This window comes from Nannobrachium achirus, assembly GCF_963921795.1.
Source record: "Nannobrachium achirus genome assembly, chromosome: 5".
NCBI lineage: Eukaryota > Metazoa > Chordata > Actinopteri > Myctophiformes > Myctophidae > Nannobrachium > Nannobrachium achirus.
Genome location: NC_137814.1, coordinates 9,346,950 through 9,373,965, shown reverse-complemented (window position 1 = coordinate 9,373,965; position 27,016 = coordinate 9,346,950). Strand labels below are relative to the sequence as shown.

General features: G+C 44.2%; 1 protein-coding gene across 2 annotated transcripts in view; it reads left to right on the top strand.

The window, feature by feature from the left end:
• The window catches only part of zfyve9a (zinc finger, FYVE domain containing 9a), a 74,828-nt gene that overhangs the window by 2,246 nt on the left and 45,566 nt on the right, over positions 1-27,016 (top strand). For both annotated transcript variants that reach the window (XM_080727237.1, XM_080727236.1), the window contains exons 2-4: positions 17,084-17,188; positions 18,057-18,156; positions 22,328-23,745. In XM_080727237.1, coding sequence (XP_080583363.1) covers positions 18,087-18,156; positions 22,328-23,745 — 1,488 coding nt within the window. In that variant the 5' untranslated portion in view covers positions 17,084-17,188; positions 18,057-18,086. The remainder of the gene's footprint in view (positions 1-17,083; positions 17,189-18,056; positions 18,157-22,327; positions 23,746-27,016) is intronic.

Below are 27,016 nucleotides of genomic sequence, written 5' to 3'. Positions count from 1 at the left end.
TGATGGGGGCTGGCAGCATGGCTTTTGCTGTGTTCTTGTCTCTCAGCGTTTGAATGTAGTAGATCAAAACGTAAGGGAGAGAAAGAATCCCATAATATCTTTTGACGTTTTGCCGTGAAGCAGGGAGCCTGAGAACTGCTTTGTATGACAGAATGATGACCACTCTATTTAGCCTTCTCGGCTTCAAATCTCTGACAATTTAAACTTCTTTTTTTTATCCCTCTCCTCTACCCCTTCTTGCATGTCAGAAAAATGATCACTTTTTAAGTACCAAAGCAATTGTGACCCGCTATTTCTCTAGAGGATATTAACTTGTGGTGGCATGTTATTCTTTTACTTTCGAGATTCTTTAGTTCCTTTAATCGCCAGCACAGCAGTTCTTCCTCTGACATAAAACCCCCCAGATGTAGCCCACAGTATACTGTAAGCCTTCTAGGGAAGAGTATAGTAGTATATTAGGTAACTTCCAGTCTTGCTTCCAGACAGTTGCATCCCAGTGAGGGTGAAAAAAGGTTACATAATACAGTGTCATCCCAGTCATGCATTTTGACATTGTTAAAAAGTGATGTCAGTCAGTTCATTTTTAAAGGAGAGGAGGAAGTAATCATGTGTGCTTTCCTGTGTCCACCCTGTACTGGAGTGGCTGCTGGGCCAAGCAGACACATTCTGGAGCATGGGAGAAAAATAACAGGAAGTGAGTCTGGGAGACTGTTATGAGAGTGAGAGGACACCACTCTCAACATGGCATCCCTCTTTTGGCCATGGTATTATATCTTTTAAAAACGTATCTATTAAGCTCACAACGAGCGTGCGACGTGTTGTGAGCTTATAGATCAGCTTTTTCTTAATCTTTAAAAAAAATAGGGCCTAAACCGAGTTTCCCGAGTTATTCCGGTTTGGGACCGGAAGCGGATATGCATTTTTGGGGGCGGGACAACACGTTTCTCTGGGGCGGCGCCGGTTACATATCGGCACATTGCTATTCCCACCACCTAAACCTAACCTTAACCTTAAAGGAGTAATTCACCCCCAAAATGACTTTTTTTCTATTGATTACTCATGTGGGGGTACAAGGGCTGGGGACGGTAACCGCCATACCGCCGTACCGCCGTACCGCGGCCTACCGTGGCCTACCGCGGTGTCAGGGTCCTTACCGCGGTCAAAGAAAATTGAGAACGAGCAAGTTTTAAAACGTGGGAGAAGCGAGGACCGCATGCGCTCCATGCCGCTCTGCTCTGGGCCACATACCACATGTTTGGAAGCTCGTGCCGTGACACGGACACTTCTTATAACTCTATGGACACGGAGAGTCGGAGAGTCTGCTGCTACTACAGGCTGCAGCAGCGTTAAACCTTCTCGATAAACCACACAACACAAGTATGTTTATACATACAGTACCTTGTCCTTGTGGCAGTTTCTTTTTTATTCATACGGGCGTCGGGCGGAGCGCAAGGACTAAAACCGAAAATGAAACTAGCGCTAGACACTTTTACTTTTTCCACCCGTCGGCGATTTTACAACCTTTTTCACAGTTACAAGTCTGGTAACTAAAACCTGTCTATATGTTTATATCACCACTCAATCAATGGGATTTGAGACGGGAGTTTACAGTCACTCATCTGGTTTGTTGACTTTGTTCACACACAGTGTACTGTGTCTGAAAAGCCCCAGTAGTCACGTTACTATAGTAACCCGACATTGCACAGATCTACAAGCTCAGAACGCGTCGCGGATGTGACATGTTGTGAGCTTGTAGATCTGCTCCTTTTGAAACCAGACCCGCTGTGCTGTACGGGGATGTATAACTGGTGCAGTCAGGCTGTGGAGCGGCGAATTTTGGGCAGATGATAGGAATATTTTGGCTTATCGCCGAACCTTAATTAATAGATACGGGGGTGCGGTAATTACCGCAATACTGGCGGTAAATGGGAAGACGGTAACCGCGATAACAAAATGTCGATACCGCCCCACCCCTACACATTTTTGTCTTAGGAATGTGACAAAAAACAAAAAAATATTATTGAACTCTACTCTCCATGGCATGAGTAATCAATAGCAAAAAAGTCATTTTGGGGGTGAACTACTCCTTTAACCCTAACCTCAGTAAAACTAACGCTGGTGAATGCTAACCTGCCGATGCTGGTGAATTCTAACCTGGTGAAATGCTAACCTGACGACGCTGGTGAATGCTAACCTGGTGTTCGGAATGGGGATGTGTCGGAATGGAAACCCATCACCCTCTGGGTTACAGGGTTCACTTTCTGCTGTGTTTACTTCCTTGTTACACTCAAGGAAGTTAAAAATAGAAGGAAGGGAAACACGTGACGCCAAGGATATGCGCGTACTTGGCAGTGAATGGAGCCGGCTAGACCCGCTTATGAACAAACGCTATTTATGAACGACTGAGACCTTTGTCATATAATCAGTGCTGCGTTCTACGTGATACGCGAGTCTACTTCGTCTGCTGTGAAAAGAAAAAAGAGAAATAACGTCTCCCACTTCCATGATGTCCATGAAAAGCACTCGGTATACGGTATATAGGTGTGAAGAAATGTCTGGCTATTCAGTAGCCGCTATTGTCTTGAGGTGATAATGAATGGCCGGCCGCTGTTCGGTCGCACGTCATCTTTCTTTGCATTCATTTTGAAGCTTGTGTGCAATGCCTCGCTAATCACTCGTTTGATGTGTTTCATGCCGAAAATAGCTGATCTACAAGCTCAAGCTACAAGTTCAGCGCGTCGCATCCACGACACGCAAGCTTGTTATTTTTACCACACAAAAACTATAGTAACTTTTGCCTTTGACAAGGCCAGAAGAAGCAACGTGGGAAAAGATTAGGATATAGACCTATACAGTATATATTAGTGATATTGGTGATGGTCATTTTATTCGGTGAACCTGCACGCACGTTCGGGGTGGGAGCGTGAACACGCGCGCTCGGTGTGGGAGTATGCCCACGAAGAAAATCTAGAACACAGCACTGCATATAATCAGTTCAGGAATATAATCACTTGCTTTTCGATGTGCACAGTACATAATTATATTATAATAATAACAGTAAATAATAATAGTTTCTGTCTCGGAAGTATCGCAGGATTTGTTTGCCAGACAGGAAACGGTGGACAGTCTCGCAATACTTGTCACGTTCAGGAACATACTTTTTGCTCATTAGATACATGTCTTCTTTTATTTTTCTGAGCCGAGTATGTTATGAAGGTCTCAATTGTTCGATAGTGTTTGTTCATGAGCTGGTCCACAGGCTTCCACTGACTCTAGTGCGTTCTATCGAACTTCCGGCTGCAGTTTGGCACCTTGAATCTGCCGGTTAGAATTGCGAGATAGTGAAAATGACGTTGGTGTCCCTTCCTCCAATTTTCCTTGGTTACACTACACTGCTGCTAGCGCGGCAACGCTAGCATGGATTAACATGGGGTCTTTTGTAATCGTGAACGGAACGTGCACGATGGACACGCACACGCCCACGTCAAAATGTACGAAAATCTTGGCAGTAAACGTGAGTTTGAGTTGCTTGAACTATCTTGAGTGCTCACAAAATCCAGATAAGACATTAAAGTGACCCCAAACATGTTTGAAAGTGAAATATCCCTTTAAGTATTTTTAGTTTTGTAGCATCTCTGAGCTTCATGAACGCTTCATTCAGTCTTCATTGCCATTCCTCCAGCCAGGCATGGTTATCATATTAGCGCAGCGTTGAACCATTTCATTACCATGTCTGGCTACTCCATTGAAGTCTATTCCTGGCTGTGGTGTACGAAGACGTCCAGTTAGCTTAGGGTCCAGCATGAAAATGAATCAATGGTTCAGCTCTCATTTCCTATTTAACTTTTTTGAACGGGCGGCAGGTCTGTACGTTCAGTAATTGCCCTCAGTGTCTGTCCATTTAATCTTGTTCTATTTGTCTTCTGTAGTTACGGGCCCACGGTATGTGGTTACATGTTGATACACTTAAACGGTAGTAGACCAGATGGGATTAGTTAATATTTTATGTCCTTTGTAAGGACGTCTGACATTGATCTAACTTAGTTTTTTAAAGCCATGAGAACTGGTGCTTTCTTGAGTCATGCATAAGCATTAGCACACCCTCTTGGTTTTAATTTAGGCTGTGCTAACGTACACTTCTAATCGATTACTATCAGTTATACAATTATAAATATTTTCAGAATTAGAATGTTGGACTGCTATTTGCTAAACACTGATAAGGTTTATGTTATTCATTTAGACTGACTTTTTATTTCGTTAATTCTATTAATTGTGTGGCAGGGTAGTCCTATGGTGTGATTCCCCTCGTTTGTACTGTAATTCCGCATTTAAAAATAAATATTTCGTTATGGAAAACATTTTTGAGCGGTGGTAGACCGCTCCATAGCATGGCCGTGTGTGTATCCGTGTATCCGTGTATGTATGTATGTATGTATGTATGTATGTATGTGTGTATGTAGCCTGAACTACCACTCAGTGACCAGAGAGGGTGCTCTTGAGTCTAGTCTGAGCATCAACTGCAATATTCTCTCTCTCTCTCTCTCTCTCACACACACACACACGCACACACACACGCACGCGCACACACACACACACACAACCACCGCTCAGTTCACACGGGTGTGATTTTATTTATTTATTGACAATTACATTTTTGATGGGTGGGTCACCCACAGATTTCCGGAATGATGAATTAATCTTTAAGTTGTTTCAATTAACGATTATGAACATTAAAAAGAAGAGTGTCCCTCCTACATTCATTTATAATTGCTTTCAATCTTTAATGTATTTCGACAGGTCATTCTGTGTCTTCTTGCCATTTGATCCTCCTCATCTGTCAGTTGGTGAAGCATGAAGCCTTTCTGATATAGACATTGTGAAACTTTAAACAAACCATCAGACAGATGGTGCCTTGCCCTTACACCTGCGTTTTCAAATGCATAAACACAGTGACAGACAGATGTTGCCACACACACACACACACACACACACACACACACACACACACACACACCTCTTTTGAGCGTCATCATCCTGAGTTTACGTGTCTAAAAATACATCTCCTTCACTTTGACGGAAGATGCATTATTCAGCGCCTCTGCAGAGCAATTAAATCTTAATTAGGGAGAGACTCCTCCTGTCCTCATGTTGGTGGTGTTGGTGTGTTTCCTTCTCACACTGTGCGAGCTGGGCTTTGAGTGAGTTTGAGTGAGTGTGAGGGGGAATTTATTTAAGTTGAGGATGTCTGAGGGCTGTTAAAATGCGTACAGGTTGAAAATACGGAGCATCACGGACAAATACTTCAGGCAGGCACAGAGGTTCAAGCTGGTCTCACGCTCGTACCCCCTGGCCTCCAGTCACATGCGGCCTTGGCTTGAACCTAATGCAGTGGTTCTCAAACTTTTTTTTAAAATTTCAAGGACTCTCCACTATCCACCTCTTTCCGCGGGAATTTACTGGAGAATTATTTGCACCACACTTCCAGGTTAACAGCAGACATACAAGCTCACGTCGCATCGCAGATGAAACCGTTGTGAGCTTGTAGATCACAGTCGGCTGCGGCGCCGGAAGCTCCGTGCAACTTCTGCTCAATGAGATGTTGGAAAGTTGTGGATAGGGTTAGGGCTGTCACGATTATTACATAATCGTCTAATCGTGATTATTTGACATTATCGCAATTATTTTGTCATAATCGTCATAATCGTGAATGTTGAAAAATGTCCGAAATAGTGGAAATAGCAGATCTACAAGCTCACAACGCGCCGCGATGCGACGCGTTGTGAGCTTGTAGATCGGCTATTTCCACTATCAAAGTTATTTTTTAAGTATTAAGTTGTCAAATATGTCAGTAATTTATTTGTGTATTTAGGTTATGTGTCATATCTACTATGTACAACTTCAAAGCCTACAAGCCAAACAGAAATGTAATTTGCAACGTCAAAAACACAATTAAATCGTTAATCGCCAATTATTTGAGTGACAATTAATCGTCATGTAAAATGTCATATCGTGACAGCCCTAGATAGGGTTGGGACGATTATATGAAAATGTCATGGCAAGATTATTGTGACCAAAGAAATGGCGTTTATTACGATATTATCGCGATAATAAAAATATCCCTAACATCAGGGCTGCCAAGTCTCACGCTTTGAGCGTGAGAGTCACGCAATTTAACCTCTTCTCACGCTCCACGCCACACATGCCATTTCTCACGCATTTTTACAGCCCTCCCACAGACCTCTCCCGAAAGTTGCTGGGGTTTTCTCACTCGGTAAAACAAAGTCGCACAGAGAATTCTAAGCGCAGTGAAAGCAGCTGCTCTGCTTCTCCACTCTCTCTCCCCTCTACACATACACACATGCAGGCGACGGAGCGAGAGAGAGAGAGCCCTACAGACGGCGGTTGCTGCAATGCTTTCTCGCTTGGATCTGCGCCCCCCGCGGTGGAGAAACACACTCGCTCCGCGAGTAAACGCCGGGCGATATTTCACAAAGATGACCACAATCCAGCTCTTGCCTCCCGCGAGCGCATGCACGAACGAGCCCACGCGCAATAATTTCATGGGTTAGGCTACTATCCACTTGTCTTGAACCCTAATATCCCCATATTCTTAGGAGGGGAGATGGGGCGGTTTGCACCAACACTACCAACACTACTACTCTACTAGAGGGAAGAATCCCAGTAGCCCAGTGGTTCTCAACTTGTGGGTCGGGGCCCCCAGGGGGGTCCCCAAATTATTTTGTGGGGGTCGCCATGATTAACTTAATGTGCAACATTGTTTTCTCACTGAACAGTAAACAAACCAACATAAAGTTTAAGTGTATACTGTATAGAGGGTATCTGTACATTTCTAAAGTGTCAATTTAAGGACTTTTTAATAGCTCTAAAATTACAAATTAAACATTGGCCAAATTGTCAAGTATTAGAGGCAGATCTGATACAATATGTAGTGGGGGTCCTGCTTCATCTCCCTTTAGCTAAGGGGTCCTTGACTTGAAAACATCTTCTTGCCTTCAGTGCCTGCCTGGCAAACAGCCAGTAGCCACAAATCACACTATAAAAATAGAAATGATTGCCCAGGAAATTTTATCAGCTGCTACAACAACAACAACAACAACAACTTAAAAATATGTCTGTAGGTTAGCTGCACTTGATCAACCATTCCAGCTCAAGGACCGCAGGTAAAAAAATAAAAAAATAAACCATAGAAACCCGGGAAAAACCTGAAAAAACCTGAAAAAACTCCCCCCCAAAAGTCTCACTCCTAACTTTTTCTGAAACTTGGCAGCCCTGCTAACATCCATTATCCTGGGGCGGAAGTTACATTTGCCAAACATAGCAGATCTACAAGCTCACAACATGTTGCAACGCGATGCGTTGTGAGCTTGTAGATCGGCTATTTTTTGGCAAAGAGATTTGGTATAGAGTATGTTATAGCGTCAAATCAACCAGAATAAAATGCTTCAAATACATGTTTCTTATCATGCCGATTGCTTATAAATCTATAACATTTGATATCTCTGGTGTGAAATGGTCGCGATTCCAGAAAAGTTTTAGCTCGATGGAGCCAAGGGTGTCGTCGCACCAAATTCTGGGCCCTGGGTACAAGGATTCAGTGCGGGCCCACATGAATGTTCTTCATCGGGAGATTCAAAAATAGCAGATCTACAAGCTCGCAAGTGCTGCGCTGTGAGCTTGTATATCTGCTATTTTTCAATAGCCAAAGTATAAAATAATTAAGGCCCTTCCACCTTGGGCCATAGTAACTCAGTCCCACTCCCCCCCTTGTGACGCCCCTGCCCATAGCCTCCAGCAATGCAGCTACCCAAGGCAGAGCTGAAACACTTAGCGTTGTAGGCTACCCCTGTTCATTCAGCCTTATACTCAGTAGCTATTTAACATAACAAATAAGGTATTTGTAGTCATGGTTCATATTTAAAATCGATCGGAGTCAGTGTAAACCCCCGGTTAAAGTGCGATTTCCTCATTCCTCTCTGTTGCATCCTTATATTCCTTTGTCGTTTTGTTTGAAGGCCTACATATTTTTCCAATTCATATCCATGCCTTTTTGACAGATTGGAAGAGATTTCTAAACTCTGGGTCCAAAACGGAATGAATATTTAATGTGTAAAAATCCGCGGCATGTCCTTTCAAGTGAATGGTTCCATTAGAGGCGGCTGTGATTCTAGTCGGAGGTCTAGGCGGAGACAGCGTTTGGAAGGGCGGAGTTGCGAGTCATCCATTGGAGGGAGAGATGGGGAGTGACTCGCAGCAAAGGTCGTCCGTATCGGGAATCGAACCGGCGACACCGCCAGGCTTCCATGCCTATGTGGCAATGCCTAAATGGTATGCGCCTGGACCAGTAGGCCAGCGGACGCCCCTTCACTGTTTGTTCTCTTAGCTCAAAACTAGCCTCGCAAGCCATCCCGAGTTACGTCATCACCAATGTGCTTCCTTTCTCGGTCTGGTACTCCTCCCATAGAGTCTCTTTATGAGAAATAGGTTTCTCAATTTCCAATCAAAAGGCTGCATTTCGAGCGAACCCGCCTCACACCGCTCCTGATTGGTCGAGCGGCTGCTACAGCTCTCGCATTTTGACAACAAACATGGCGGACCCCATGTCCGATGCGAGTTCACAAATCGCAAATAAAAGCTGCATTAAGCGAAGTTTTATCTGAAATCAACGGCATCTCATAACTTAAAAACGAACAACAGTTTGCACCTTTGGAATTTCTGTCTGGAAAAGACGTATTGTTCTCCCGACGATGTTTTGATGCGCTGATGACTACTGACTGGACCTGTCAGTCAAAGTGAGTAACTACGTCATTGCGTAATGCATTGTCTACGGAGGACTCCCAGACTCTCCCCTGGGAGAGTCTGGCTGTTGCGAGGCTAGCTCAAAACACCCCTGTCTACCAAAACAAATGGTGAAAACACCTTTTTTTCCCATGGGAGCAATGTGTTTCTGCACAGGTAAACACCACCATACTACTCCATGGGCCGAAGACTGTTATGTCTGGTATAGATAGAGAGAAATGATTGGTAAAGAAAACATATTGTGTGATCTCAGAGTCCGTGTCATACTGTAGTTGCACAGGTTGTGGAGGAGCGCGACATGAGCAATGTCACACCACCAAATACACACACAGTAATTACAACAATTTGGTTTTATCTTAAGGAGAGCAGTGGTGTAAAGTACATTTACTCAAGTACTGTACTTAAAGGGGAATACCACTCATTTTCAACATTGAACTTTGTCATTAATATACCTTAGAGTTGTTGCTTGGAAATAAGTTCTGTGTAGAACTGGAGGATTGATTGTGGGGTTGTGATCGGTGACATCATGAATGTGTACTCTGCTGGCCAAAGAGTACACACTAGGGCTGTCACAATTATTACATAATCGTCTAATCGCCATTATTTGACATAATCGTGATTATTTTGTCATAATCGTCATAATCGCTTACATGTTGAACAATGTTCATATTTTCAAACATTTGCAAAAATACTGGAAATAGCAGATCTACAAGCTCGCAACGCAACGCGTCGCATCGCGACGCGTTGTGAGCTTGTAGATCGGCTATTTCCACTATCAATGTTCTTTTTTAAGTATAAAGTTGTCAAATATGGCAGTAATTTCTTTGCATATTAAGGTTATGTGCCATATCTACCATGTGTAACTTCAAAGCCTAAAAGCCAAACAGAAATGTAATTGTCAACAACAAAAACACAATTAAATCGTTAATCGCAATTATTTGAGTGATAATTAATCGTCATGTAAAATGTCATAATCGTGACAGCCCTAGTACACACCTCATGATCATTGATGTCACTGATCACATGACCCCAACAATCAATCCTCCAGTTCTAGGCAACACAGAAGCGGGGGACTTTTCTCTTATTTCCACACAACAACTCTAAGGTATATTAATGACAAAGTTCAAGGTTGAAAATGAGTAGTATTCCCCTTTAAGTAAAATGTTTTTGTACTTTTACTTTTACTTCTACTCCACTTACATCTCAAAGTCAATTATTTTACTTTTTACTCCACTGCAATTATTAGGAAACATTATTCACTAGTTGTATTTGGATTATTATTACAAAACATGCATTTACCCCTTCAGCCCTATTTAAACTTTGGCTATTTGAAAATAGGCGATCTACAAGCTCACAACATTGTATCACGACACATTGTGAGCTTGTAGATCTGCTATTTAAAAATAATATGTTTGTATTATATACATTGATTTTATACATTTAAAACCTTTGAAATGGGACCTTCTGCATAAGTATATTTTGACGCCAATACTTTTGTACTTTTGCTCAAGTAAATCAAAATTCAAATGGTGACTGAACTTTGTGTTCTTTACAATGCAGATACCTTTACTTAAGTAAGAAATCAAACCCAGCTTGAAGTGAGCGGTGGATTTGAGCAGTTCATTTCATTATACCGTGTGTGTGTGTGTGTGTGAGAGAGAGAGAGAGAGAGAGAGAGAGAGAGTGTGTAGCAGTTCATTTCATTAAGCCAGGGTTTCTCAAACTGCCTTATACCACAACCCCATATTATGAGCAGAGGTGAGATGCCGTGGGCTCGGTTGGGCTCGGCGAGCCCACACTTATCAAGCTGTACGCACGCGCGCCCGACATGCACACACACGCGCGTGCACGCACGTCGTCAAGTTGTTTGACGGCTTGGTCAACAGTTCTACCTGTCTGACTGCTTTGCATGCATATCAACCGTAGGCAGGCTCATTTACACTTGTATATGCGGCCAGCATATAGCCTACGCTGGTACGCTCGGCTAGCATTCTTTCCTTTCGGAACCTCTCTCTCCGCTATGCAGCTCCTCACTCTTCATATCATGAGTTTAAATCACTCATTTTGTCAGAGCTGCATAGCGGAGGGACTCGGGAGTGGTTCCGAAAGGAGCTAGCAGACTTTACTGTGTGTGGGTGAGTCTATAAAGTCTATGTAAAGTAATTTTATATAAAACCTAAAGGAAAATACATTAATTGAAACTAAAATAAAAACAAAAAATTAACAATGTAACTAAATAAGAAATATAATTAGATAAAAAATGTTGTGTTATACAGTATTAGCACCGAGCGGCAGGCATGCGTGCACACGTGTGCGCGCACGTGACGTGCATGTGACGTCATGAATTTAGAGGGGAACCACTTCTAAAATCCATTTCACACCACTGATTATGAGGGGTATGCGGCAACCCCATCACGCGGCAACCCAATCAACCCCCCCCCCCCCCCCCCCATCACACTGTGTGTGTGTGTGTGTGTGTGTGTGTGTGTCAGTGTCAGTGTGTGCGCGTGGGCTGCTCAACAGCGCCACTTGGTAACCCAGGCCTGCCACTGGTCACCCAGCGGTATTGCTGCTCATGCTACCTACACAGTTACATACATAGTTACAGTTTACAGTTTACAGTTTAGGCATTTAGCAGACGCTTTTAATCCAAAGCGACTTACAATCAGCAGATAACATCACAATAATAAACAAGATAATATGTCAGTACATCATCAACAATATAACAAATGCAAAAGGATATCTATCTAGAAAAACACCATATAATCAAAGTTCTAAAAAACATAAAAAACAAAACAAATGCTAACTAGCTTCATGTATTCATTGATTTTTCTGTAGTGCAAGGGTTTAGGTGGAGTCTGAAAAGGTGAGTCTTCAGTCCACGGCGAAAGCTAGCGAGTGAGTCCGTTGTTCTAAGTGCGACAGGGAGTTTATTCCACAACTTGGGGGCCAGGAGGGCAAACTGTCTCGGACGAGTGGATTTTTGCCCTGGGGTTTTTAGCGAGGGTTCTGTCAGCATCCCTGTGTTGGCTGATCTAAGTGACCGGGTGGGGGTGTAGGGGTTGATCAGCTTCTGGAGGTATGGAGGAGCCATACCTTTGGCTGCTTTGAAGGTCAGCATCAGTGTTTTGTATTCAGTATAGTTAGTTACATACACACACAGTCAAGCATTGGAGACGGTGTTCCACATGCTCAAAAAGTGGAGTACTCATTCCGCTACTGGAGGAGAGTGACTTACTGATGGGTTGGTTGAGGTCAGGTGTGAGTTAGCAAACAGTCTGTTGAGTTCCAGGCACACTGACTCCCTGCATGCCTGCTGCTCATGTTCAATGTGTTGGGATTAGATCAGGTGGACATGATTCACTTTAAACAGATTAGATTACAGCACTTAGTATTTTTACTTTTGCTTGTTGAATGAAAAGGCTGATGCCCGATTCTAACGTGTGTGTGTGTGTGTGTGTGTGTGTGTGTGTGTGTGTGTGTGTGTGTGTGTGTGTGTGTGTGTGTGTGTGTGTGTGTGTGTGTGTGTGTGTGTGTGTGTGTGTGTGTGTGTGTGTGTGTGTGTGTGTGTGTGTGTGTGTGTGTGTGTGTGTGTGTGTGTCTATACTTATGGGGACTAAACGCATGTTAACACAGTCACCTGCAGGGGACCTCTGACAGTGTGGGGACAAAATAGTTGGTCCCCTCAACGGTTAGGGGTTAGGTTTAGGGATAGAGGTTAGGGTAAGGCCACAGGACTTGCATAAAAATTAATGGAAGTCTATGTAATGTCCCCACAAGTTGTGTGTGTGTGTGTGCACACACACAGATAGGGCTGTCACAATTATTACATAATCGTCTAATCGCGATTATTTGACATAATCGCGATTATTTTTCATAATCGTCATAATCGTTTACATGTAGAAAGATGTTGGAAAAAATAGTGGAAATAGCAGATCTACAAGGTTGTGAGCTTGTAGATCGGCTATTTCCACTATCAATGTTCTTTTTTAAGTATAAAGTTGTCAAATATGTCAGTCATATCTTTGTATATTTAGGTTATGTGTCATATCTACCATGTGCAACTTCAAAGCCTACAAGCCAAACAGAAATGTAATTATCAACGACAAAAACACAATTAAATCGTTAATCGCAATTATGTGTGTGACAATTAATTGCCATGTAAAATGTCATAATCGTGACAGCCCTAGTCACAGACTCATCTACACTAGTACTTTCTGTACAACTCTCTTTTGATTTGGGCCCACCAAAGAAATCTGACAGGCTATTCGTTTCTGAGCCATGCTGTATAAACGAAACAACAACCTGACAGCTGGCAGGAGAGAGCTTCACGCGCGATGGTGCGGCCCGCACGTAAAAGGTAAACAGGAAACGGCTGACAGGTCGGCAGACACTGATTCATAATAAAAACAAAAGTCAAAACTGCTGCACCCCTACTTCCCACGGGTATGCCGAAGCCCACAAGCCTGATATTTTCCCCATAAAATAAGATAGATGTTATTTAACCATATAATGGCCTCAGTATACATTGTGTAGGTGCATTTGAGGTAGCAGAGCTAACTCTACAGATAGCGGAGCGCCCTCTACAGGTACCGGAAAGCAAGAGGCAGCTTCTGGAGCAGAGCTCTGCCAAGCATGAAAAGCTCAGCCAGCTGTCTGTCAGTCAGTCAGTCAGTCTGTCTGTCTGTCTGTCTGTCTGTCCGTCACGTCACACTTTTGCCCTACTCATATCTCCGGCACCGTTGCCCATATCCATGCCAAACATTTCTCACATGGCCCTCTCCTAGCGCTACCATTAGGCCGATTCTTGCAAAACACATTTTTGGACACTGCTCCTACAGATTTTGCCCTAAAATCACGCTAAGCGGTACACAGTATCTCTAAAGTCACGACATCAACCTGGATCTGTCCCATTTCCCATATTCCCTCCTGTTTGGCTACCATTGCCTTCTAAAGTTTATGTATGCGACCTGACGGTCGTTTATCTCCCGATTAGGGAGTCTTACTGGTTAAGCCATGTGTGCGCGCACATGCACGCACGTGCGTCTACGTCTGTGTTAGCAGACAGGTAGCCGCTCTACCTCCTGAGCCACTGCAGCCTGAAATAGACTGAAGCAGATAACAAGGCTACATTTTTGTTTTGGCACAGGAAACAATCCCAGGAATTGTAACCATTGGGCACAGTGTTGGTGTTGGCACAGTGGTAGACTATACAACATGACACAAAAGAATTCAAGGATTTTGATGCACATCGGGGCCCAACAACTAGGGCTGGGACGATATGAACATTTCATATCACGATTATTGTGACAAAAGAAATTGCGATTTACGTTATTATCGCGATAATCAAAATCCATTATCCTTGGGCGGAACATTTGCCAAAAATAGCAGATCTACGTTGAGACGCGTTGTGAACTTGTAGATCGGCTATTTTTCGGCAAAGACATTTGATAGAGAGTGAAAAAAAGTACGTATAATGCAGCTCAGAAAATAAAAGGTGAATTCATCCCAGTGCACGACGGAGGACGATATCACGATAAATGTAATCTCCACGATACGTGTTTTTTATGACGATAAACGATAATATGGCGTATCGTCCTCTCCCTACCAACAACTAATGTGAGTTGCTTTGGATGAAGCTATCCCACCCGAGTTTTCTGTAAACAGGGGCGTCACAAGGGGTAGGAAAGTGGGACTGAGTTACTGGGGCCCAAGGTGGAGGGGCCCTAATAACTTTATCTATTGAAAAATAGCAGATATACAAGCACCGAGTGCTGCGCTGCGAGCTTGTAGATCTGCTATTTTTGAAAAGTTGTGAAAATGTGTGAAAATCTTTGAATATATGTATTTTTTAAGCGAACATTTCTAACTCAAATTTTGCTTCTGGGGGTCCCTGGAACTAAATATTTTGAGATCGGGGTCCGTGGCCAAATACATATCATCTTGGGGGTCCTTGACATAGGTTTCTTGCACTCAATTTCACGATTTTTCAAAAATAGCAGATCTACAAGCTCGCAGCGCGGCACTCGGTGCCGCGCTGTGAGCTTGTATATCAGCTATTTTTCAATAGTTAACATTCATGGGGGGCCCGCAGTGAATCCTTGTACCCAGGGCCCAGAATTTGGTGTGACGCCCCTGTCTGTAAATGATGAATGATGAATCCTCCTGGGTGTCAACAGACATGTGTTTGAATGTTTGTGCCACACTGTGTCTTCTCCCTGCTGCGAAATGACTGCTGTTTGTTTAGTTTACTGCAATGCTGTATTATTTATTTTCTGCTTTGGCACGAGGACAGTAAGGTGCCGTCTTGAGGTTGTAACTTTTCATTCATTCAGCCTTTTATTTATTTTCTCCGTAAATACACTGAGGGCAGGACCCTCGTTTTCTACTGTACTACTGTACTCGACGGTGGTATATTTGGCTCCCGTGCCTGGGGTTCCACCAGGGGCATATCTCCTATATGTATCTTTCTTTCTTTCTTTTGGGGGGGTTGATGATGGTTTGTCACTCACTGCCTGCGTGTAGGAGATTCTGCCATCTGTTTGCTGTCTGTCTTCGCTGCTTTGTGCTGACAGCGTGGCCCGAGCTTGCATCTTAAACTAAGCGGAAAATGTGTCGACTCTGTATCTTTCCTACCAGAGCCTCTACACTCTGCTTGAATATTTGGTCTCCGGTGTAAATCCAACATTGATCTTGTCCTTGCGTGAGTGAGTCGTGATTTCCCCACCCTCCCCGACACACACGCGCACGCACGCAGCCGCGCACAACTCTGTCAGGAAGGGGTCAAGATGTTTGCTGTAAGTAAGCTGGCCTTGAGTCTTGATCACTTGGTGCAGCCAGTGTGCTTCATCATCCTCGGTGGTACGCAGTGCGGGCGGTAAAGGCTATGTTTTAAAAAAATCGATATCGCAATATTTAGGGACCTTATATTGATACTGCTGCAGTATGTCCCTGTATTGGGACACTTTCTCTGAAGCAGACTTTTGAGAAACAAAGGGAATGCCCTCACATTGCTGAAAGACTCATTAAAGACTAAATGAAACCAAGTTTTCCACTCACTCCACGTACTTATAGTGTGTGCCAGCGGCTACGTCATTGTAGTCCCTAGCGGCCATTTCTTGGGTCAAAACACAGGTGTTTCAATTGTTTGATTGCATAGAACTAATGCTATAGTCTAATCAGAACACCTGTGTAAGGCTGTGTTTACCCAAGAAATGGCAGCTCTTAGAACTACATTTGGCACACCCTATAGTGACGCAGTTCCTCCTGAAACGGTCCAGAAAGGAGGTACAGAGCACTTGGGTGAATGTGATTTAACGGTCAAAAAGTAGGCAGGCCATAACTCATTGAAGACATTAATATGTAAAGATGGGCAGGCTGACGATCGGTGCTCAGTATCACAGCGTCATCGCGCTATAGACTGACAAGGCAGTGGCTACGGAAACAAATTTGTGTTCATAGGACATCAGATGTCGGCCGCAGCTTGTGATTGGCTGAACCAGAGGTAAGCCAGCGCAACACACTGGATCTGCGGTGCGGAGAGGACGAACAGGGAGGCGGGGGGAGGGGGGGAGACACACGAACCAGCGGCTCGCGGGGAGTCGCTGAAGTAGATGACGTTGATTGACACAGACACCCGTCGGTCATTCTGACCTCGTGAATTATACATTTTCTTGATGTTCGTCATCACGCAAGGCGTTTCTGTTTAGGGGCCGGGCTTAGGACTCTGAATGTTTCACTTTTTTTGGCATCCAGTGTTGGGTATGGCCATATTATCACTACAGATAATATGGCGTGAAAAAAAAAGGTGAAAAACATATTTTTTTTATTTCACCTTGTCTTTAAAGCACATCCTGAACGCATTGCAAAAGTTTTGTGTTTGTCAAAATAGTTACCTCTTTTTTATAGGCTGTTAAATCTTCAGTGCACATTTAACCACTTGTAACTGTGAGAGGGAGAGAGTGGTACACATGGAACCACAGGTCCATTTGGTTGCATTTGTACACTCACTCTCAGAGTTAATTGAACACTGAGGATATCACTGCCTGTACTACTGTAAATAACCAAGTAGCCTTGGAAACCAATGGCTCTCGAGCCATGATGTGGCCTATAATTCAGGAGCCTATGTCCTGTTTACTTTGTGTGAGGCAGCTTGATGTACAACTGCACACCCAGTAAATGTCATAATGGTGAGAGCCCTACTGTACCTTGAATGGTTGTTCTGTTCTGTATAGTGAATGGTGTTATCCCTCCGCATGTGTCTCAGGAGTGGGCGCGGGGAGCGTGCCAGACTGGATGAAGTGAAGGCCGACACAGAAACCTGCTGAGGGCACACCGCTGCCACCTGGGACCGAGGAGGACCTCTGCGCAGGTGAGGAGCAAACTGAGACATGTTACATTTTGTCGCTGTCGGGTGTAAACCTCATAAGTAAACAATGTCCCACATTGAGAACCACTGCTATACAGGCTTCCATTTCTGGGTGTGTTAAGTTTGGGTACGACGGCTCTTATACGAGATGTCTACATAATATAGTCTCGCTGTCTTCATCACGCTCAACTTTGCAATTGTTATGTCTCGTTGAACATACTTCGACAATACTTTAGGCTAGGGTATGTTGGTCTTTGCGTCCATTCATTGACAGCACGCACACGCACAGAATACAAATGCAACAATTATGAAAAGATAAAATCCAGAAGGATACATGGAAACTCATCATAAAGGTTTGGAGTTGTATTTGTACTGTTTTCAATCAATAAAGCACTACTGCAATATTTACAAAAATGACTCTTAAAAAAATGTTCTGTGTACGACTAAACTCCACAGCCTGTAGAGTCTGCGCACCATAACAAATTCTGCTCTAGAAAAGGCTGAACTTGTTGACGTTAAAGTGTGTAGAGAGACAGAACGGCCTGATTCACTAAGCTGTTCATAAATAGTGCCTATAGAGTGACTGAAGGGGTGCGTATTTTCAATAAGCACAAACTGAAGTAACTAGTTCCTAAAAGTTGTCAAATAATTGTAGTGGACTAAAAGTATTTTTTCCCTCTGAATTGTAGTGGAGTAGTAGTAAAAGTACTGAAAATTGAAAATAATCCAGTAGTAAAAAAAGTAATATACATAAAAAAAAGTACTTAGTTACTTTCCACCACTGACATCATGGGAATGTAAAGGCTTGTGTGTTGATGCTGTCTCTCTCCTCCCCCCTCCCCCCCTCCCTCTCTCTCCCTCATCCTTGCAGGTTCACCGGCAGGGTGGGGCTTCCTGACTCATGGAGAACTACTTCCAGGCAGAGGCCTTCAACCTGGACAAGGTGCTGGACGAGTTTGAGCAGAACGAAGGTGACTTATTGTTTTATTTTTCTATTAAGAAAGAAAAAGAAAAGTAGACAACTTTTGTTGTCTTTCCTACCAGAGCCCCTTTTCTCCCCAATTTAGTAATTAGGCCAATTGATTCCTCCCCCCACACTGTTGTATCCTACTGACTCACCTGCCAGTGAGGAGCCCCCACCAGGAGCTACTCCTCCCGCCCAACACTCCCTGCTGACAGGCAGGGAGTGTACATACAGAGTATGTACACGTACAGTGACACGTGACCCTCCCCGCCCAGCTTCCCTCCCCCGAACATGTTCGAACAATTTTATAACCACTTCATTTACCGTATTTTCCGGACTATAAGGCGCACTTAAAAGCCTTTAATTTTCTCAAAAAACTACAGTGCGCCTTATAGTCCAGTGCGACTTATATATGGATCATTCATTGACATTGACATTCCCTTTAGCACAGCTCCATCTGTTGGATGCATAACACAACGGTAGCGTCTATTATGTGCGCCTTATAGTCAGGTGCGCCTTATATATGAAAACAGTTTGAAAATAGACCATTCATTGACAGTGCGCCTTATAGTCAGGTGCGCCTTATAGTCCAGAAAATACTGTATATTATTGTTTTTTTTATGAAAACAATAGCCAATCTATACGCTCCCAACACGTCACACTGCCTATCAACCAGATGCCCAAAATAGGGACGCCAGGTTCAAAGTAGTTTAAAGTTAACATGCTGGACTGGAGTGGACAACGCGATCGTTTGTTCTATACATAAATTTAGAAATTTACAGGACAATGAATATTGTATTATGGTAACCTAAGATTAGGACGTTGGCAGACAGTTGTTTTTTTAACGTCAAAAGACATTGACAAAACAGAATATGATACGTGATTACCCTGCACTTTTTTTCCCCTTTTTTTTTACAAAGAGGGCGGAGAGGGTTAAACATTTGTGAGCAATAATAAATCTTCTGTTCCTGTCTATTCCTCCAAGACATGAAATGGAGGAAGAACATCGATCGATACAGGTTTTGATTGATGGATTTGAACGCGTTGCTCGCTGGCATGCCGTTACATAAGAGCTACGGGGAGGATCGCTGAACGAGCGGCGCTGAGAACGCAGGTGTCAGAACAGAGAGACAATCTGCGGCCCGGCGACTTTTGAGTAATATTTGCGGGTGGTAAACGGGGGTGGGGAGGAGTGGGAATAGGATTAATTGGATTAGCCGTTTTCCCCCTGGGCGCGTGTGGCTGCGTGTAATTGGTTCAAAGCAATAGAGTGGTGGGGAGGAAGCATTATTTTCGTCCCCTCTTCTTCACGCTTAACTCCTGCACTGGGGGCAGGACAAATCCTGTTGGCGTTTTCAAACGGCGGTTCCAGGGGGTTTGTTTTACAGTAATGTAAAGTAAACATTGCGTCGGTTTTAAACACAGCGTCTCTGTTGACTTTGAGCTTTCTAAATGGGTCCTGCTATTCTATGGGGATGAGATTTTTCGCTGCTTCTTTAAAGGTGACCCTTGGATAAATGATGGCCCTACTGAGCACGGAAGCGCACACACACGCACGCACGCACGCACGCACGCGCGCGCGCGCGCAGGGGCATCACAAGGGGGAGAAAAGTGGGGGCCCAAGGTGGAGGGGCATTACCGGTAATTATTTTATACTTATGCAATTGGAAAAATAGCAGATCTACAAGCTCATAGTGCGGCACCGAGTGCTGCGCTGCGAGCTTGTAGATCTGTTATTTTTGAAAAGTCTTGAAAATGTGTCTTTTTTTAAGCGAACATTTGTAACTAAAATTTTGCTTCTGGGGGGTCCCTGGAACTAAATATTTTGAGATGGGGGTCCGTGGCCAAATATATATCATTTTGGGGGTCCTTCACATGAAAAGGTTTGAGCACCACTGACATAGAAACATAGGTTTTTCAACAACAACAAAAAACTCCCCCTACATTCATGGGGGGCCCGCAGTAAATCCTGGCTTGTACCCAGGGCCCAGAATGTGGTGTGACACCCCCTGCACACACGCACACTGTTACTGTATTTGACCCTCAGTGTGACTCCAGTGTGTATTTTGGCTGCTACTGATTATCTGCATCCTTTGCCAGAGGTCCAGCACGGCAGATTAAAGCGTGATCCATAATTATCTGTGCGCAGAATGGCCGATCTACGAACCCACAGTGCGTTGAGCGGGTGTGGGCTTGTAGATCATCTGTATCTGCTTGCTTGAGGACCTGGTACAGTGTATACTCAAAACAGCTTTGCTTGGACTCCGATCCGGGTAGAACAATGGTGCAGTTGTGTGTGTGTGTGTGTGTGTGTGTGTGTGTGTGTGTGTGTGTGTGTGTGTGTGTGTGTGTGTGTGTGTGTGTGTGTGTGTGTGTGTGTGTGTGTGTGTGTGTGTGTGTGTGTGTGTGTGTGTGTGTGTGTGTGTGTGTGTGGTTAGATTGTTTTACTTAACTCATATATATTAGGAATTATAAGACATAATACTTATGGAACGTGTAAAAACAGTATATCTCCAACAGTTTGTGGAACAACAGTATAAGTCTGTACAAGCAATATTCAGCAGACAAAGGGAGCAGATAACATTAAAACCGACAATTAAACAAAACGAGGGGGGATTGCATTAACAATTTAACAGATTAAAAATGAGTAGTTTGTGGTTTACAGTCTGGTAAATACAAAAATATATATATTCAAAAAAATTCAAATATGGACTTATACTGTTATTTGTCTCAGGTACTCATTTATTGACAATCATAAAGATGGGCTCACAGAATGCTATGTTGTAATTAACCAGATTTATTAATTAATTTCACGAAGTGTGTGTGTGTGTGTGTGTGTGTGTGTGTGTGTGTGTGTGTGTGTGTGTGTGTGTGTGTGTGTGTGTGTGTGTGTGTGTGTGTGTGTGTGTGTGTGTGTGTGTGTGTGTGTGTGTGTGTGTGTGTGTGTGTGTGTGTGTGTGTGTGTGTGGCGCAGTGAGTGTTTCAAGAATTTCCTCCCACATTCCACCGCATTCATGTGTCAGTTTGACTGATGGCCCCCAGGGGGAGCTGAACAGATTGGCCCATTTTCAGAGAATTTCCCAGTTCATCCACAACACTTAATTTCCCAAATCGGTGCCAACCTCATTTCTCCATCTATCCCCCCTGGACTTAAACACCCCCCTCCCCCCTCCGTCGTGTCTTTATTAGCGCTCACTAAGTGAGCCCTGTCTTCAGTTGAAATACATGTTGCCTTTGGTTTGCGACAACTTGCTACTTTTTATCGTGTTGATTTCGTCGACTAAAGCTATGACCAAAAATGTTCATCGACTATCTTTTTTTCACTGATTGAAACTAAGCTATGAAAACTAAGACTAAATATTTTGACATTTGACAAAACATTTTAACTACACTAAAATGTGAGGGAGGTAGATCCAGTAGAACTAAAAGACAAGTAATTTTAAATAGCTGATCTACAAGCTCACAGCGCATCGCGCTGTGACTTACGCATTGTGAGCTTGTAGATCGGCTATTTTCAGCATGCAACCAAATTCAAAATCAGCTATTACGACGCCAAAAAAAAATTTTCTTCAACAAATTCAACTGTAGATTTAGTTGATTAAAATCTTAGACTAAAACTAGACTAAAAGTAAAACATTTCAGACGACTTAATAGGACTCAAACTAAATCAAATTTGCTGCCAAAATCAACGCTAGTTTCAAGTGGTGAGCATTTTTATGTTTGTCCGTCCGTTTGTCTGTCCTCAGAGAACGCCTTGAGGGAAGTTGGTGACCTCTGGGCACAAGGCTGAAGTGATTAGAAATAGGAGATCAAAGTTTTCGTGAATCAACGCCCTACTGGCCTACTTGATCATACTACAGTGTCACACAAAAGCATCAAAAGTAGCAGATCTACTGTCGATCTGTTTTTTGAATTTGAATCCTGAAAAGTAACAGTTTTGGAGATTTGCCCCCCACAGAGACAATATACCATATGAATCATGGATGTAAACGTCAAATAGTTGCCAGAGGCATACAACGTGGTATTTCTGGTTATTTATTCTTTCTATCATTTCAACTTATGGTGTTTTTTGTTTGTTTTTTTGTTTGTTTTTGTTACAAGAGTGCGCTGCGGTGCAAGTCACCGCAGCGCACAACGAATGACTCAAATCAGGCGTTTCCTTCCGTTTTCTCTCCCAGATGAGACAGACACTCCCACGCTCTCGGACGCCAAGTGGACCCAGATCCTGGCCCCGCCGGCCCACCTGCTCTCTTTGAACCCTGCCCTGGCCCACGCCGACCTGAGCCCCCAGGAGAGCCCGCTGCCCTTCAAAATCATCGGGGACCCCGTCTCCGACGGCTCTGACTCGGCCCCGTCCTGGGGGGAGGAGCGATCGGCGGATGTCCACAGCCCTCCTCTCCCCCAGCCTAACATCGGAAAACTGGTGGGAACCGACGACCTCTCGCCGCCTCCGGCGGCAATGGCGCCCGGCGGCGCCCTGGAGAACGGCTGCCCCGGCAGCCCTGAGCTCAACGGGCTCGGCCAGGAGAGAGACGGTGGTGGCTCCTCTCCTCTCCTGGACGTCCAGCCCGGTGCCCCTGACCGGCCGCCCCTTGTACCCCAGCATGAAGAGGAGGAGAGGGACACCTTGACCGAGGGAGGTCCCCGAGCGGGTCACACTCGGTTCACCTTCGAGGACGGGGTCGGACGGGAAGATCGGCTCCCGGGATCGGAGCTGGCGATGGCAAGCAGGGAGGTCTCCGACGAGGGCGTTCTGCGGGATTCCGGTCACGAAAGACAACGAACGGGAACCGCGAACGGCGGCGAACAAGTCCAGAACGGCGACGGAACGGCGGCCTCGGACGTCAACGGGAACGGCATGTCCCCGGAGGGGCTCAAAGTGGACGAGGAGAGGAGCGCCAAAGAGGGACACGCTGACCAGCACTCCGAGATGAAAGCCCTCTCCAACGGCGTGGAGCACGAGAGAGGCAACCACAAGGCTGATGAAGGTGAGGAAGAGGAGGAGGAGGGCATCTCTCCAAGTCCCGTTCCCTCCAAAGAGGACTCGGTGACGGAGGAGAAGGAGATGGAGGAGAGCAAGCAGGAGAGCGGCGACGTGGGAGGCGGAGGATCGGGGGTGAGCGGCGGCGTCCAAAGCAAACTGAACAACAGTCGGCTGCAGCCGGTCAGCGTGCCGTACGGCGGAGCCCGGCCCAAGCAGCCGGTCAGCCTGAAGCTCCAGATCCCCCGGCCCCTCTCGGGCCAGCTCCAGAACCAGCTCAGCCCCGCGGCGCTCGGCAAGAACAAGAACTCGGAGGGTCACTGTCGGACGGGCGCGGCCACAGAGCCGGGCCCCGGGGCCGACCAGGGCGCCGGGGTTGCCGTGGTCATGGTGAACCGAGACGGCGGCGTGGACTCGCCGTGCCCGGCGCCTTCGCAGAGCCCCGACAACGACCTCCAGGCGGGCCAGCAGGGGGTGCTGTCCAGGAAGGCGGTTAGCGCCCTGGGGGAAGTGGCCCCCGTGTGGGTGCCCGACTCCCAGGCCCCCGTCTGCATGAAGTGTGAGGCCAAGTTCACCTTCACCAAGAGGAGACACCACTGCAGGGCCTGCGGCAAGGTCAGTGTTCTATAGAGCTGCTTTCTGGGGACCCCCAGGGGTCCCTCAGGGGAACCCAGCGGGCCCCCAGTTTAAACACTTACGCACACACTTTGTTATTTTTTTCTTCAGCTTTTTGACGGAACGGATTTTAAATTAATTGATAATGGTTTGACAGCATTTGTCACAATTTTTCAAAAATAGCTGATCTACAAGCTCCCAACGGGTCGTATCACGACGTGTTGTGAGCTTGTAGATCAGCTATTTTTGAAAAATTGTGACAAATGCTGTCAAACCATTATCAATTAATTTAAAAATGTTTTAAACAATTTTTTTTATTTGAGCAAATTACATGAAGTCAAAAATATACAAAGTATACATACACGCACTGTATGTATACCTGCAACAATGCATGCCCTTTAAAAAAAAGGGCATCCTAGCAGTGCTCACTGCAGCAGTAGTGGCCAGAGTTACCATGTCTGCTTGTCTGCGACTTAGGGTTTGTTTTTCTGTCAATATATTGGTAGTTGCGGGTTGCGTTATGTTTTTGGATTGCTTTTAAATATATATATTATTTGTGTTTGAACCTGTTATCAAACATTTGGATGTCAAGGCCCAAATTAATGTATATATAATATAAATATATAGTATATATTCCAAATGTTTCACTTTCTTTTAAAGCTCTTTTTGAAAATGGCAGATCTACAAGCATTGTGAGCTTGTAGATCGTTGTATATAGGTTTTAAAGTGCTTATGTGGTCTATTAGTCGCTTCTTTTAGGCTTGTTTTCATTAGACCTGGCTGCTTACTTCCTCTCGCTAAACCTGGTAACCGTGGCGGCAACGGCGGGCATCCCAACGCTGTTGCCTGAAATCGGAGACGTGCCGCTGACACTGCACTGCTGTAAAAAAAAACGTCCAGGCCGCTGTGAATGCTGCTTAATAATATCCCCTGGTGGTAAACAAACACGCGCACCCTGCCACTTGAGCTGGGAGGAGCTGGCACAGCAATAATACTGACGGCAGCACCGGGCAAAGAATAGACACACAGCACTCAATACATGACTCAACTGTGGAGTAGTAAACCTGCAAACCAGCTGCCAGTGTCGTGTCTGGTCTTCCATCAGTGGTAGACTGTCATAAGTACATTTACCTGAGACGAAGAAATATATTGTACTTTTGGGACCCAAACATAAATATATATTCTGAATTTACCACTTAAAGGAGTAGTTCACCCAAAGAATAGCATATTTTCTATAAGTTACATGAAGCCTTGAATTTAAGGACAACTTTGTTTTTTTTTTTACAACGAAGGTTCATATTTTAGATTGTAATTAGAGAAAAGAAAAGATGAGTGTGAAAATGTTTTCATGTACTGCTTTCTATTGTTATAGAGATTTTAGCTATTTAGATTTCAGTTGGTGGGGGCATGCATACAAGTGACTAAATATGTATTTTTAGACACATTAAGCCGGAGATTTCTTTATTACTATTTAAGTAACACTACTAGCCCCCATAAGTCACATCTGCCCATGAAAGATTGCAGTGCATCTTCGGCATGGGCCTTTTGTGTCTAAAAATACATATTTAGCCACTTGTACGCATGCCCCCCTAAAACAATAGAAAGCAGTATGTGAAAAAATGTTAACACTCATCTTATCTTTTCTCTGCTTACAATCTAAAATATGAACCCTTGTTGTAAAAAAAACAAAGTTGTCCTTTAATTGATTGTTTTTTGCTTTCCTCAGCCAATAATGTGATGACCGAGTCATCGGTCGGTAGCAGACTCCACTGGTCATCAAATGCAAAAATACAAAAAAGTCTGCAAATCTTCATGGCATGTGTACTGTGTAGCCTAATTGATAGAAAATAAGCAAGGTTTTCGGTGAACTAATCCTTTAAAGTCCTATTTCAAATACAGTACTGTATCGTGTTGTTGAGTGTTGAGCTTGCTATTGCCATTTCTGAAAATAATCAAATAACGTATTCTTATTCCCTCTAAAGGATGTTCCATATTGTTGCTTAGTCAGGATTGCGTATTCTACTGTGTGTGTGCGTGTGCGTGTGCGTGCACGCGCGCACTTGTGAGGACCAAATGTTCCCAAAGTACAGGAGCATATGAGAAATAGATGTTGTGAGAACCATTTTCCTGGTCCCCCTCCCAAGAAAAACGCTTGTTTTATGGTTTTAAAAAGATGTTTAGAGATAGTTATATAAATAGAAAAAATCACACCCGTGTGAACTGAGCGGTGGTCCCCCCCCCCCACCCCTGTGTGTGTGTGTGTGTGTGTGTGTGTGTGTGTGTGTGTGTGTGTGTGTGTGTGTGTGTGTGTGTGTGTGTGTGTGTGTGTGTGTGTGTGTGTGTGTGTGTGTGTGTGTGTGTGTGTGTGTGTGTGTGTGTGTGTGTGTGTGTGTGTGTGTGTGGCCTGGACAACAGCGCCCCTCCCTTAACATGTGTGGTCAGAAAAGGTACTACACAGGCTTGAGGCTACATACAGACCCACCCACATACAAACAAACAAACTAACTAACAAACAAACATACCTACACACACGGCCACGCTATGGAGACGGTGTGACCACCGCTCAAAAGAAGATTCATGTTGGGGTTAGTGTTAGGGTTAGACATTTAGAAGTGAGGTCGAGGGATTATTTACACCTAGTTGTGCGCTGGTGTTGATCTACAAATCCATCTCCAAGTGTTGATCTATAAGCCCACAACGCATTGCAGCCTATTGTCGGCTTTGGGCTTACAATTAAAATTTGCATTCATAAAATCACTGTCCTAAAATGTAAAAAAAAAAAGAAAAAAGAAAGGATCTATCTTTACAGTAGAAAAGTGAGGAGTGAGAGCGTTGTCGAGTCGGTGGGTCGAAGGTCAAGTCTTGTAGTAGCTCCACACACACATAGGGCTGTCACAATTATTACATAATGGTCTAATTGCGATTATTTGACATAATCGTGATTATTTTTCATAATCGTCATAATCGTTTCCATAATGAAAAATGTTCATATATTTTAAAAAAAAGTCAAAAAGTAGTGGAAATAGCAGATCTACAAGCTCAACGCGTTGTGAGCTTGTAGATCGGCTATTTCCACTATCAAGGTTCTTTTTCAAGTATAAAGTTGTCAAATATGTCAGTAATTTATTTGTATAGTTAGGTTATGTGTCATATCTGCCATGTGCAACTTCAAAGCCTAAAAGCCAAACAGAAATGTAATTGTCAATGACAAAAACACAATTAAATCGTTAATCGCAATTATTTGAGTGAAAATTAATCATCATGTAAAATG